Source organism: Nuphar pumila, chromosome 1, assembly GCF_984573655.1.
Source record: "Nuphar pumila chromosome 1, dmNupPumi1.hap1.1, whole genome shotgun sequence".
NCBI lineage: Eukaryota > Viridiplantae > Streptophyta > Magnoliopsida > Nymphaeales > Nymphaeaceae > Nuphar > Nuphar pumila.
Window position 1 is genome coordinate 7,918,751 of NC_143249.1, and position 13,708 is coordinate 7,932,458.

The 13,708-nt window shown below is 36.3% G+C and overlaps 1 protein-coding gene across 2 annotated transcripts in view; it reads right to left on the reverse strand.

The window, feature by feature from the left end:
- Positions 1-8,139, reverse strand: part of LOC149847861 (putative ubiquitin-like-specific protease 2A) — a 53,509-nt gene extending 45,370 nt beyond the window's left edge. Inside the window, exon 1 of one of the 2 annotated variants that reach the window (XM_090005008.1) lies at positions 7,748-8,139. In XM_090005008.1, the coding sequence (XP_089861134.1) occupies positions 7,748-7,907 (160 nt within the window). In that variant the 5' untranslated portion in view covers positions 7,908-8,139. The remainder of the gene's footprint in view (positions 1-7,747) is intronic. The other variant, XM_090005036.1, reaches the window with a different exon arrangement.
- Positions 8,140-13,708: the final 5,569 nt, after the last annotated feature.

Genomic DNA, 13,708 nt, shown 5'->3' on the forward strand with positions numbered 1-13,708 from the left:
GTGGTGGTGGTGGTGGTTTGGGGGGGGGGGGGGGGGTCCCACCACCCCCTCCCTCCATGCCCTTCCACCATCAACCTTCTTCTTTCTAGCCTAGCCATTTCTGGCTGGAAACGGCCATATTCTAACCTGTTTTTTTTTTAATATTGATGGTTGGCCATTTTCTGGCCATCATCCCGGCCATTTTCCGGACAGTGGGCGGCCGGAAAATGGTGTGCTCTTTCTTTTAACCCTAGATACTAGCCATTTTTCAGCCACCCACCGGCCAGAAAATGGCTGCAACAATATATATTATAAAAACGCATTTTGAAGCTATTTTCTGGCCACCCACCAGTCGAAATGGATGGAAAATGGCTAAGATGGTTCCCGCCGGCAAGAGAGGAACCATCTCAGCTATGTCACACGGACACTCCATTTTGCCCTCCGTACCTGTGTCGACAGGCGTGTCCCCGTGTTGACACATGTTGACACCTGGACATGCCATTTTACCCTTCATACATACAAGTTTGTATTCAATTTATAATTTATAATTATATTTTAAATATATAAAATATATTTTAGATATAGCATATATAGTTAGATTATATTCAGTTTATTTTGAATTTATTTTATATTTATGTGATATTTAATATATATATATATATATAGCCGTGTCCCCGTACCCACAATTTTTGAAATTATCGTGTCATACACTCTGTACTTGTGCCCGTACCCGCACCCGCACCCGCACATAGGTGACAGAGCATTCCAGTCATTTTCCGACTAGTGGGTGGTCAGAAAATGGCTAGCCATACAGTTTTTTTTTTGTATTTTATAATTATTGCAAACAAAAAAACAGAAAAACCAGGTTTGTTGTGTTCCACCTTAAAAGCCAGGTTTACCAAAAACCTGGTTTTTTCCAGTCATCCAAACACGGACTAAAATAACACTTATTTCTAGTGGCAAACAAATTTGGTCTTATTTAACCAAATACATTCCATTCTCCCTAATGCAAGCTCCAAGCCTTATTATAGGAGATTAGAAGAAGCCTTTTTCAATTGCATTTCCATCTTCTTCAGAATCACATATGGGGAAAGTTCTTCTTTTGGAAGAAGCACGAAACTTTTGTTACAATTCAAGAAAAGTGATGAGAAGTTAAACAAGAAATGCAAGACAAATTAGGCGAAAATGAAGAAGAAAACATTAAACATAGGTCACATTTTGCCCTAATATATTACATCCAACCCAATACATTCAAACCATCCCATCTGTCTTCAACATATATAAATAAATAAATGAACATATACACAAATGATTGAATCTATGATGTATAATGTTTATATCCTCCTTTATGTCTTTGAAATTTCTTTTCTTCCTCCCTTGTGATATATAAACCCAGCAAGAAACACCCACCATCTCTAAACAAGTTGTGATTTTTTTCCCTTCTGTGTGCCACACTGGCGATAGTATGTCTCAAAATGATATAATATCCCTTTCCTCAAAATTCCATTTAGATCAATGAATTTCCTAAAAGATGAGCTCATCCAAACATAGATGTCAAGTGGGGGGCTCCTTATGTGATATATTCACTTGTTTAGGTTAAGCCAAGTTTGAACTTAATAAGATCAGCCATGAAGCAGCAACAACTCTAGGACTCTCACGAGAGTCCCGGACAGTTTTTCCAAGGAAAGGGGAACCGATGGCCTTCAACAAAGATAAATAGTATGTTTAATGGCCAGGTTTGGACTATAACCTTACTATGTTCTGTTAAGTTGTATATATATATATATATATATATATATATATATATATATATATATATATATATATTATTTATAATGATGTAATAGGTAATACCCTTTAGGGGTATTTTCATCATTTCACCGCATTGTAATAGGTTGTGCCCATTAGGGGTACTTTAATTTTTTTACTTTATTCTTTTTTTGTCCTTTTCTGTTTTTATAAGAACTATTTGATCAAAGACCAAATAGAGCTGTTGGGTTCTTTTTGGACCAGTCAACATAGAGTTGACTAGTCAATAGAGTTGTCAGAACAGTCCAACAGCTCTATTTGATACTAACTCGTGTATAAATAGGGGTGAACCCCTCTCTTGTTCTCCAATGCTCTTCTAAAGCATTCCAACTCACTTTGTGAGTATATTATGAATAAATGTTATTTATTTTATTCTTGCGTTTATGTTTTAATGCATGGTATTCCCCTTAACTGTTTGTATTGCCTATTTTGGCACCTTATATTATCTCATGGTGGACTTGTGCATGTGCACGTTGTGTTTGTGTTATCGTAAGCCCTTTATGGTTCTTTCTTTTGTTTTTTTGCATATTTTGTAGTAAAACTTGTAAATTTTGAATATTATTAATAAATAAATAATTCATCTTTATCTTCGAGTTAGAAATGTGTTTCCATCGTTTAAATCTCATTTATTGGTGTTTAAATGCTCAATTACTCATTTTTGGCTAAAAAGGGTAAATTTGATATTTTTAAAACTATTTCAGATATTTAACAATCAATTATATTACTTCTGATCGAAACATGTTTTTAAGAGTTTTGTAAAATATTGGTGTGATATCATTGAATTTTGGAATTTACTAGATGAATTTAGAAAGTTAAAATCTTAATTTTTAACCAAGAGGCATTTTAATCATTTTAATCAAAAGTACTATTTAAAATATTTAATCTATGTTTTGCAGTAACCAAATTTAGTGAGATGGAGATGTTGGTGTATGCAGCGTTTTCTGCTCAACAGTTAATATTTATTGGTGATTCACCCTATCTTTCTGGATTTTTGGAGATTTCATATTTTTAGTGCTTTTGGCATTTTCGACCGCCCACCAAGTATTTGGTGCATCGTTGCTTGAGCGGTCTTTGGGGATTTTGAAACCTCTCGGTCTTTTGAGTTTTGATTTGTTGTTCTTCTCATTATTAAAGTAAATTTTCTTAACTGAACTTGTAGAGAGCATATTTAGGCACTAATTGTGTAAGCACGATGTTATGCTAAATACTTCACCGAATTACAAATACAAGTTATGCGCACACACTACATTTAGTTGTTGATATCTAGGGGTGTTATAGTTGCCTATATGTTTAACTGATTTGAGTGCAGGATATACTAAAAAAGTAATAATTACGCTAAGTATCAAAACAGCTATAAGTCAATGTGCATTGAATGCAATGCAATGCGAAATGCAAATCAGGTAAATGTTCGTGGTAAGTTCGTGATGCAAATGCATCACCCAATAAATTTATTTTTATTGTATGCAACACTTTTTTGTTCACACACACAATTTAGTTGTGGATATTTAGGACTATTGTGCTTGTAGTTCGAAAATCATGTTGAGCATGATTTGAATGTATTGGAATCAAAGTGATTTTTTTGTCGTAGTTCGGAGATCATGCTTGTCATGATTTTAGATAGCGGAATATGGAGTGTGTTTGTTACAGGTAAATGTTTGAGCATGCATTTGTGTGAATGAATGTTGCATAAATTGATGTGTTTGACTGTTAAAATGTAATCTTACTTTTCGTTGTATATATATATATATATATATATATATATATATATATATATATATATATATATATATATATATATATAGCTTATAATACCCGAAAAGAGTATTTCTGTAAATTCACATTTTACGCATATTCCACTTGGAATATAATTGTAATTTTTATTTTTTTTTATTTTTTTTATTTTTGTTTTTTTTTTCTTTCTTTTATTTTTTTTTTTTTTTTGTGGTTTGCGCCACCTAGGGAGGTCGGGGTAGGCCTAGGAAGACTTGGATGGAGATGATAGGAAAGGATATGAATGCTTTGAACCTCACCGAGGACATGGCATTGGATAGAAATGATTGGAGGAAAAGGATTCATGTGGAAGACCCAAAATGAATTTCTTTTTTGGTTCATATTGCTGACCCCAATTGTTTTGGGATGAAGGCGTAGTTGTTGTTGTTGTTGTTGTTGTTGTTGTTGGTTTGCGCCACCTAGGGAGGCTCCCCAAAAGAGTTGTTTGGGGCTCCCAACAACTCCTTTGGGAGCCCCCTATGTGGCGCCTCTAAAGGTGTATAAGTAGGGGTCTTCCCCTTATATTTTGTCAAGGCTTGAGTGGCTCAAGCTCCTCCTTTTCATTCAATATATTCTTACTACATGCATTTGTGTATGTTTGCATTATTTTACGCCTTTGTGCGTATTTGTTCAAGTGTGGTTTGAGTGCATTTGTGTACATCTTTTGTGAAGTATTAGTGCTTGTATGTGTATTGTCTCTTCGTAGACATTTTTACATGGTATCAGAGTTTGGTCAAAGATTGAAGATCGTGTGATTCTTCATTTTTTGGGTGCCTCAAAAAATGTACCTTTGGCTTCTTGGAGATTGGAGTGGGAGCATCTCTTCATTCAATATTTTAGAAGTTTCCTACATCAAGTAAGACCTAAAATGTTATTGTGGTACGTGATTTCTTCTCTATTCTCTTCTCTCTAATGGGCGAAAAAAACTCTCAATTCTCTCTTGGCTTCAAGTTGAATGGCTCAAATTATCATGTTTGGGCCGGGAACATGGAAGCTCACATAAAAGGTAAAGGTCTTTGGGGATACGTTCTTGGTTCTATACCGAAACCCGAACCAAAGATTACTTTGATAGAGAAAGGTGAAATTAAAATCCTCGAAGGAGAAGAAAGAAGTAGAGCTCTTGAAGAATATTCAAAGAAACATGAGGAATGAGAAATAAAAAAATTCAAGATTCTTTCTTGGATTTTTTCATCGGTTGAAACTAAGATCAATGTCAATATTATTAAATTCAAGAAAACATCGGAAGATTGGCATTATCTTGAGAAAATGTACACGTCAAGAAACTTGTCTCACAAGTACTATCTTCAAAAAAGGGCTTTGACCCTTCAACAAAATGAAATGTCTATAAGAAAATATTTTGCGGAATTATCATGCGGAATTATCATCCATATGGGATGAACTCGCCATACTTGAGCCTAAATGGAGTGGAGAAGCCATTGAGCTTAGGTACAAACAATTGGAAGATGACTATTTTTTTAATTTTTTGAATGGGCTTAGACCCGAGTTTGAGAAAATTCGGTCCACTCTTCTCTCCTCTTTTGTTTCCCCCTCGCTTGAAGATGTCATTACAAAGTTTAGTGGGGAGGAAACGCGTATGAATACTTGCAAAAACAATCCAAGTGTTCTTGCAACTTCAACTAATGAAGAAAGTGATGCCATTAATGTTGTTTCAAGACCGAGGAACAATGTTCAAACTTATAACCCTCCTCTCACTTCAAAAATCAAAATCAAGGATCAAGTGGTCAAGGACGAAGAAAAGACTACAGCAAAATTGTGTGTCATTTTTGTAAGGAACTCGGGCACATCAAACCTATTTGCCCAAAATAGAAGAAGTTGCTTGTCATGACCACCACGTCTCAAAAGGAAGAAAATGTGATTCCCTGGAATGGAGCTCTTTCTCTACATCAGATCGTGGAAGCGCTTCAACCACTTCTTAAGAGAGTTGTTTCTGGAGCCACTACATCTACCTATCCTTCTCCTATCAAGACCTCTTGGCTCTTAGATTTGAGTGCCTATTTTCATATGTTCCCCAACATATGTTCTTTATCCGATTTTTTAAAGAATTCATCACCATCTTTTGTTTCAACTGCCGATGGCACTTCTCTTAAAATTAAAGGAACTAAAAATTTTGAAGAAAAAGATTTTTTTATTCCTAAAATTAGATTTATTCAAAAACTAAATTTAAACTTGCTTTCTGTCTCTCAACTCTCAGACCATGAATGTAATATAAAATTCTCATCTGATAAATATTGGATACTCGTCGGTCCGGGAAATTGATTGGGGAAGGCTCTAGAAAAGGAGATCTTTACTAATGTGGACTTTCTTTAAATTCTAAAAGATTCTTTTTATAATGTGCTGCATCACAAAGACATTAATGTATGGCACAAAAGACTTGGCCACCCCAATGTCACAAAAAATTTGTATCTTCCGTTTGCCAAACACTTATGTAAAGAAAATTTTGTTTGTAATGATTGCACACTTGAAAAAATGAGAAGTTTGTCATATTATCAAAGATCCATGTTTACTACAAAACCTTTTGAACTTGTTCATTCAGATGTTTGGGACCAGCACCCATTATTTCAAAAGGACGGTTCTCTTATTATGTAATATTTATGGATGATTTCTCTAGATTTACTTGGATATATTTCCTCAAATATAAACACAAAGTTTTTGCAACATTTAAATCTTATCATATGATGATTAGGAATCAATTTGACGAAAATTTAAAAATTCTTAGAACCGATTCTGGGGGAGAATATCTTTCAAATGATTTTAAAAGTTATATTGAGAAATATGGGATAATTCATCAAAAATCCTGTCCCAAAACACCCCAACAAAATGGTTTGGCCGAAAAGAAACATAAGCACATTATTGAGACAACCAGAACCTTGCTCATTTCCCAAAACATCCCAAAAAGATTTTGGGCCGAAGCCACCCTTGCATCTATCTATCTTATCAACCGTCTTCCATCCAAAAGCTTGGATAAAATTTCACGATTTGAAATTTTGTATAAAAGAGATCCTGATTATAGTAGGCTAAGGATGTTTTATATGTTGATCTATTAAGCTTTTCCAAGACAGAACTCTTAATATAGTACTCTCATACGACCCTGTTAATATAATACTCCATCATATTCATGATGTTTGAACTACATTATTCCAAAAAATATCTTCAAGATGCCATAGGAAATCCGTCTAGGCCTGGTGTCTTATCTACAACTAGTTTCTAGACAGGCACTTTCACTTCTTGTAAACATGAAAGGTGCTTTCAAGCTATCGGCACAAAAGGATGACAAACCATAGAAACTCAAATTCTGAAGGTTACACAAGCACTCACTAGGGGGGGTTTACCATTTGGACAGCATGACATGGTCTAACCATTTAGACTGCAACAAAACGTTCACCCTATACATGTCATCATAACCTTCGGAGGAATGTGTTCTATGTTCTATATACATGACCATACACAAATTTCAGGCTTTCATCTCAGACCAGTCGTCATCACCTTCTCGCAAGGATGAAGCTGAGTAATGGCATGAACAGAGGAGTTGTTCCATTACATGTTTTTGCCTAATGCAAGACAATTTCCAACACCCACAGCACTTCGCAATTGCCCCTCCAGATAGTGAATGCGCTCTTGCCTATTGCTCGTTGTTGTGGTTCGTACAGAGTGAACCACAAAAATCCTGTGCATTTCTTCCTGATTTAATTACTTGTTTTCAGTTATGCCTCCATCTTATTTCAATATGCATTTCACGGTTTTCCCCATTATCTATCGCAATGCATGCAACATCTTCAGCCATGTCAATTCCTTAGAATCGGTATGGCATGTAGTGAGTTTGGAATAAGCAGAAATTAATGTTACAGACGGGTTCTTCACTCACCATCCTATTAACAGTACAAACTTAACCTTAAGTAAGGACGAAACAAATATTAACAACTTAAGTTTCTAAAATTGTAGCATCTTCACGCTAAAACGTCCAAATTATCATTCAGGATAACAAAATTGCAAGCAAACCCTAAGCATAAAAACAGGGGAAAAGCAAACCAGATACAATAAGTTTACATGATACCCAGCCCCTAATTCATCCTGACTAAACGAATTCCACCGATAAAACGCTCAAAGCAAAACGCCCAAGAAAAAAGCAGAAAAAAAAAACATCGAAAACAAGAGATGTTTTCACACTAACAGCATCTGAGGAAATCGTTCTTCGACAGCCGGCTATCTTCCGCCTTAGGGTTTTCCCGGACCTTGAATTTCCTCATCGTGTCGATGGACGCCATCTCTGTGGCGTCTTCCTCGGCGTTGAAATCGAACACCGAGGGGTCCCTCCGCGACTCGCACCTCATCGGCGATCGTCCGACGCGAGGGCTTCGGCGAGGGAGGAGGCGCGCCGGGGAGCCTTGGGTCGCCGTAAATCGAGACGTGCGGAGAGATTCCGGCGAAAATTCACCGGTTTCCGACCGACCAAGCCGAAAAAGGAAGGCGTGTGAAGGAAGGAATCCAGGAGGAGGTCTCAATTCTCGCCGGCGTCAAACTCTCCCTCTCTCTCTCTCTCCTATTTTTGACTTGAAGTCGGGGTGGTCTCATCAGTTGAAGAAAATTATGAGATTGCCCCTTTCTGCACCGTCTCCGAACCGGACCGGATACTTAAACGATCGAGTTCCTGTTACCCGGATCCAGAATCCGCCTTCAAGGTCCGAATAGCTAACCAGTCCGGTCTGGGAATACAAATCTGAAACCCTTTTTAATGTAAGGAAGCTAACCAGGTTATATGTTCCCCCCCGAACACGCGCGTGTTCTTGGGTCTGAATGAGTGACACGTATGTAAGCACGTGGGGCTCATTTCCCGTGTGTATCGACATCACTTAGCATCGGAGTCTGTTGTGTTTGCAAAGACTTAAGTACCCTTTCTCGCCATTAGCATCATAAAATGATGTTTTGAGTACAAGACAAAAATGTTCTCTCACCAAAAAGGTTAAAATCATCATTGTTTTTACCCTAAAGAGTAAACTTTTCTCCTTTAATAGGAGCTCCTCACAATATGTCACCCTAAACCTTCTGAATTACCCTTTGACGACGCATCGTCTGCTGTAATAGGAGCTCCCTTTGACGATGCAACCTTTGACACTGTCTGTTGTTGCGAGAGCACTCTTTGTCGTTGTTTGCTGCCATCGAAGCACCCTTTTGTCATCGTCTGCTGCCACCGGAGCACCCTTTTGCAGTGAAGATGAAAAGCAAACGAAGAAGGATGAGGAAGAACTAAAGATGAAGAAGAAGAAGGATGGCGAAAAGAAGGAAAAGCAAAGGAAGAATGAGGAGGAGAATGAAAACTATGCGCACTTACGAGGCAAAAGGATTTCTTCCTACCGACCATATAAAATTAAATCTATATGCACATCATTTTTCATGTTATTTATCATGATTGTCAGTTGCATCGCACTATACTATGCATCGAGTTGTTATTTACCGTGCCAATAAAATAAATGACTTATCGTATATGTGTGTTGACGATAGCGATTCACATGACAGCGATTTAATGATAGCTATGACGTTGTGAAGCGATTTCAATTTTAATCACTAAATGAGCAGTGATTTGAATACGCAAATCGTCACAGCAATCGTGCAACAATGTAAATGCCGCACACACACGTTTCAATATCATAATACAAATATCTTACAAATTGACACTAGCAAATACATAATATGTTACAAATCGATATACATATCGCATAATATATTACAAATCGATACAGAAATTTAGCATAATAGCTTACAAATCGATATTAACAAACAAAACAATAGCTCGCAAATCGATAATATGTTACTACAACTGTGATTTGCGTTATACTATTCTAATATTTTTTATACAAAGGCAAATCGTTGTGGCTGATATAAACGTTATTGCGTAAATCACATAAATCGTCAACCAGAATCCAGGTCTCACAAGGCACATCGATTTTTGACAACGAGCAGGATGTGAACGATGTTTCTTTTATAAATGGATGGCACATATTTTTATAACAAAAGCAAATCGTTGTGGTGATTTGTGATTTATGATTTATAATTTATGATCTATATATTTAAAGTATCAATGATTTATACATTTAATGCAGTAGCGATTTATGATTTATAAAGTTATCAAGATTTGTACTCGAGTTTTCTAAATCGTACAACAATGTTTATTGTTGAAGCTCAAACATTACAACGATATGTACTTATAAAGGGTGTGATTTCTATATCGATTTGTACGTTTGAAGCAGCGATTTGTACGTTTAAAGCATGAACGATTTATATGTTTGATGCAATAGTGATTTATACTTGTTGACTATATCGATTCACATGACAGCTATTTAATTATAGGTACGACGCTTTGAAGCGATTTCCATAGAAATCGCTAAATATGTAACGATTTGAACACGCAAATGGCCACTTCATGTCGCTACAATGTAAATTCGTCATGCACAGGTTTCAATTATATACTACAAATATCTAACAAATCGACACTAAAAAGCACTTAATATTTTACAAATCGGTACACATATCGCATAATATATTATTATACCTAACCCTATACCCTAAACCTTTAATATCTTACTAAACCCTAACCCTAAACTTTAAACCCTTAATATCTTACTAAACCCTAAATTCATAATATATTACTAAACCCTAACCCTAAACCCTAAACCCTAAACCCTTAATATTTTACTAAACCCTAACGCTAAACCCTAATCCCTTAATATATTACCAAACCCTAAATCCTAAACCTAAACCCTAACCTAAACCCTAAACCATAAACCTAAACCCTAAATCCTAAACGCTAAACCCTAAACCCTAAACCCCAAACCCCAAACCCAAAACCCTAAAGCTCTAACCCTAAGCCCTAAACTCTAAAACTCTAAAACCCTAAAACCCTAAACCCTAAACCTAAACCGTAAACCTAAAACCTAAAACCTAAAACCTAAAACCTAAAACCTAAAACCTAAAACCTAAAACCTAAAACCTAAACCTAAACCCTAAAACGATAAACCCCAAACAGGAATTTCCATATCGATTTGTATGTTGATTCTATATATCGATTTATAAGCTATCAACATAAATTTTCATATCGATTTGTATGATATTTGATCATCGATTTGAGTTATACTATGACAATATTTTCGTAATAAAGGCAAATCATTGTGGCTGACAAAGATGTCATTGCGGAAATCGCCTAAAACATAAATTGCTTAAAGGTATATGTTATTTTATTATAAAATTTTTGGCGGATCCCATAAGCATTAAACTCCTCTACTATAAAAGGAACTCCTCGCAATATTTCTCCCTAAACGTTCCAAAAAAAATCTTTGTCGTCATCTGCTTTCGCCGGAGCACCCATTGCCATCTCGGTGAGTTTCGTGTAACCATGTGTTTTTATGATTTATGAAGTTACCACGATTTGTACTTAGGATTGCTAAATCTTACAACGATGTTTTTATGTTGTGCAGGTTACCAATGACTTACATTCATAAGAGAAGAAACACTTCATCGTTAAAGTGGATGATTCTTGAGGAAATCGTCGAACAATATGCTTTGTATGAGCATATAGAAGCATACTACAAAATAATGATGATTGAGAATAATAAAAAAAAGGAAGCAAGTGCTGGTAAAGTATAGAGCGAAGCCTAATCCATCAGATATTGAAGATGATAATCCAATAAAGAATGATGAGGAAGAAGTAAAGATGAAAAAGAAGAAGGATGACGAAGAGAAGCAAAAGCAAAGGAAGAAGGAGGATAATGAAAAAAAGCAAAAGAAATCAAGGCAAAAGAAAGAGGAGAAGTATAAAGAGAAGCGAAGGCAAAAGGAGGAGGAGGAGAGGGAAAAGCAAAGGAAGAATAAGGAGAAGGAGGAAGAGAAGTGAAGGCAATTGAAGAAGGAGGAGGAGAAAGAGAAGCAAAGACAGTTGAAAAAGAAGGAGGAGGAGGAAGAAAAGCAAAGACACTTGAAGAAGAAGGAAGAGGAAAGGCAAATGAAGCATTTTCAGGATGAAGAAGAGAAGAAAAGGCAAATGAATGAGAAAGAGGACGAGGAAGAGAAGAAAGACAAAGAAAGGAGAAGGAGGAGGAGAGAAAAAAACAAAGAAAGAATAAGGAGAAGGAGAAAAAAAAGCGAAGGCAAAAGAAGGAGGAGGAGAAGAAAAAGCAAAGAAAGAATAAAGAGAAGGAGGAAGAGAAGCGAAGGTAATTGAAGAAGAAAGAGGAGGAGGAAGAGAAGCAAAGACAGTTGAAAAAGAAGGAGGAGGAGGAAGAGCAGCAAAGGCAATTGAAGAAGAAGGAAGAGAAAAGGAAAATGAAGTAGATTCGGGATGAGGAAGAGAAGGAAAAACAAAGGAAGGAGAAGAAGGACGAGGAAGAGAGGAAAAGATATAGGAAAGAAAAGGAGGACGAGGAAGAGAATGAAAGGCAAAGGAAGGAGAAGGACGACGAGGAAGAGAGGAAAGTGAAAGGAAAAAGCAGATGATGGACGTGAAGGAGCGAAGAAAGGAAGAAGTACAAAAGCATAGGAAGGGAGGAGGTGAAGAGGAGAGAAGTGTGACCAAGATATGTAAATCGCTATTGTCTGTCGTGATGTACTGTTGTAGGTATTATTATGTATAGTGATTACTATATATAGCGATTACTATGAATAATGATTATTCTGTATAGCGATTATTGTGATATTGATTACAATGTATAACGATTACTCTATATAGTGATTACTGCGATAACGATTACTTTGTATAGCGATTACTGTGATAGTGATTACTATGATATCGATTACTATGTATAGTGATTATGAGGTTATCATAATTTGTACTTAAGTTTGTTAAATCGTATAGCGATGATACAAGCAAATGAAATGACATTTGTTAAAAGGATTTGATACACAAATCATTTCAGTTGGCCACGATTTACTGTGATAGGTATTATTATGTATGGCGATTACTATGTATAATGGGACTAATTGTGATTTGATATTTTGTGTTACAGGCAGATCAGAAGAGAAGCAGAGCAGCAGGTGAAAAGCTGAAAGGGCGATGTCAATGGCCTGTAGTTTTGTAGTAGTACAAAAAGTTGAGTGAATATCAGAATGACCGATTACGAAAGATGCACTTCGGCGACCTTCTGGACCAACATTATTTTAAAAATTGCCGAAACACCATAACCCACCCAGTCAATAAGTGGAACCATAAGACGAACATGTTCCAGTTTGGGGGTTTTGAGATCACCATGACCCTAGAAGATATGGCACATATTACAGGTCTTAAGTGTTATGGAAGTGTTGTCCTAACATGAGATTCAAACTATAACCCAAGGGACAAGTGCACGGTTCTTCTAGGAATGTCAATGGAGGAATGACGTGTAAAATCCGTGAAATTTATGAAATTCTAAATGAATAAAAGGGAGCAGTTATGTGAAATAGTAAGATTTTAAGTTAGGCAGTACAATTTTCTTTATGACTTGTGGTTTCTAGAACGAAACCTGTAACAAACTCTCAAAAGTGGTATTTGGATCCGGATCTTGGCAAGATCCGATAATCCGACCCGGTTCACAGGAACCATTGATAAATTAAATGGTTTCGGGATAATAGCGTGAGATCCGAAACACATTTAAGGTAAGGGAGGGCAAGTTTAGAACCAACGGGTGAAAAATCCACCTGAAAATGGAAGAAATCCATCGACAAAAAAAAAACATCTAAATATGACATAAATAGAATTTTCTTGCAAAAGTAAACACCAAGTGATGGTGTGGTGTAGTGGTAGGATGCACGGTTGTGGGGAGCCACAACCCAAGTTCAAAGCCCCAGAGTGCCCACGTAGAAATGAAAAACATTGTTTTTTTTCATAAAATCCGGAACAAGACTAAAGAGTTAAATACACTTTAATTCACACACTTTGCAACGAAAAATAGTGTAGCACAAGTGGTGGGGCTCGTTACCCCGTAGGTTGATGACCCCGGTTCAAAACCCCCTGTGCATGGATTTTTCATTTTTGCACTAAAAGAGGATGAAAAAAAAAATTAATAATAACAAATAAACTCTACCTCATAACCACCTTCCACCAAAAACGTGCTGGAGTGGTTTTGGCTCCTCTTTTTTTTCAAGAAACAAGAAAAAAATCCCACCAAAT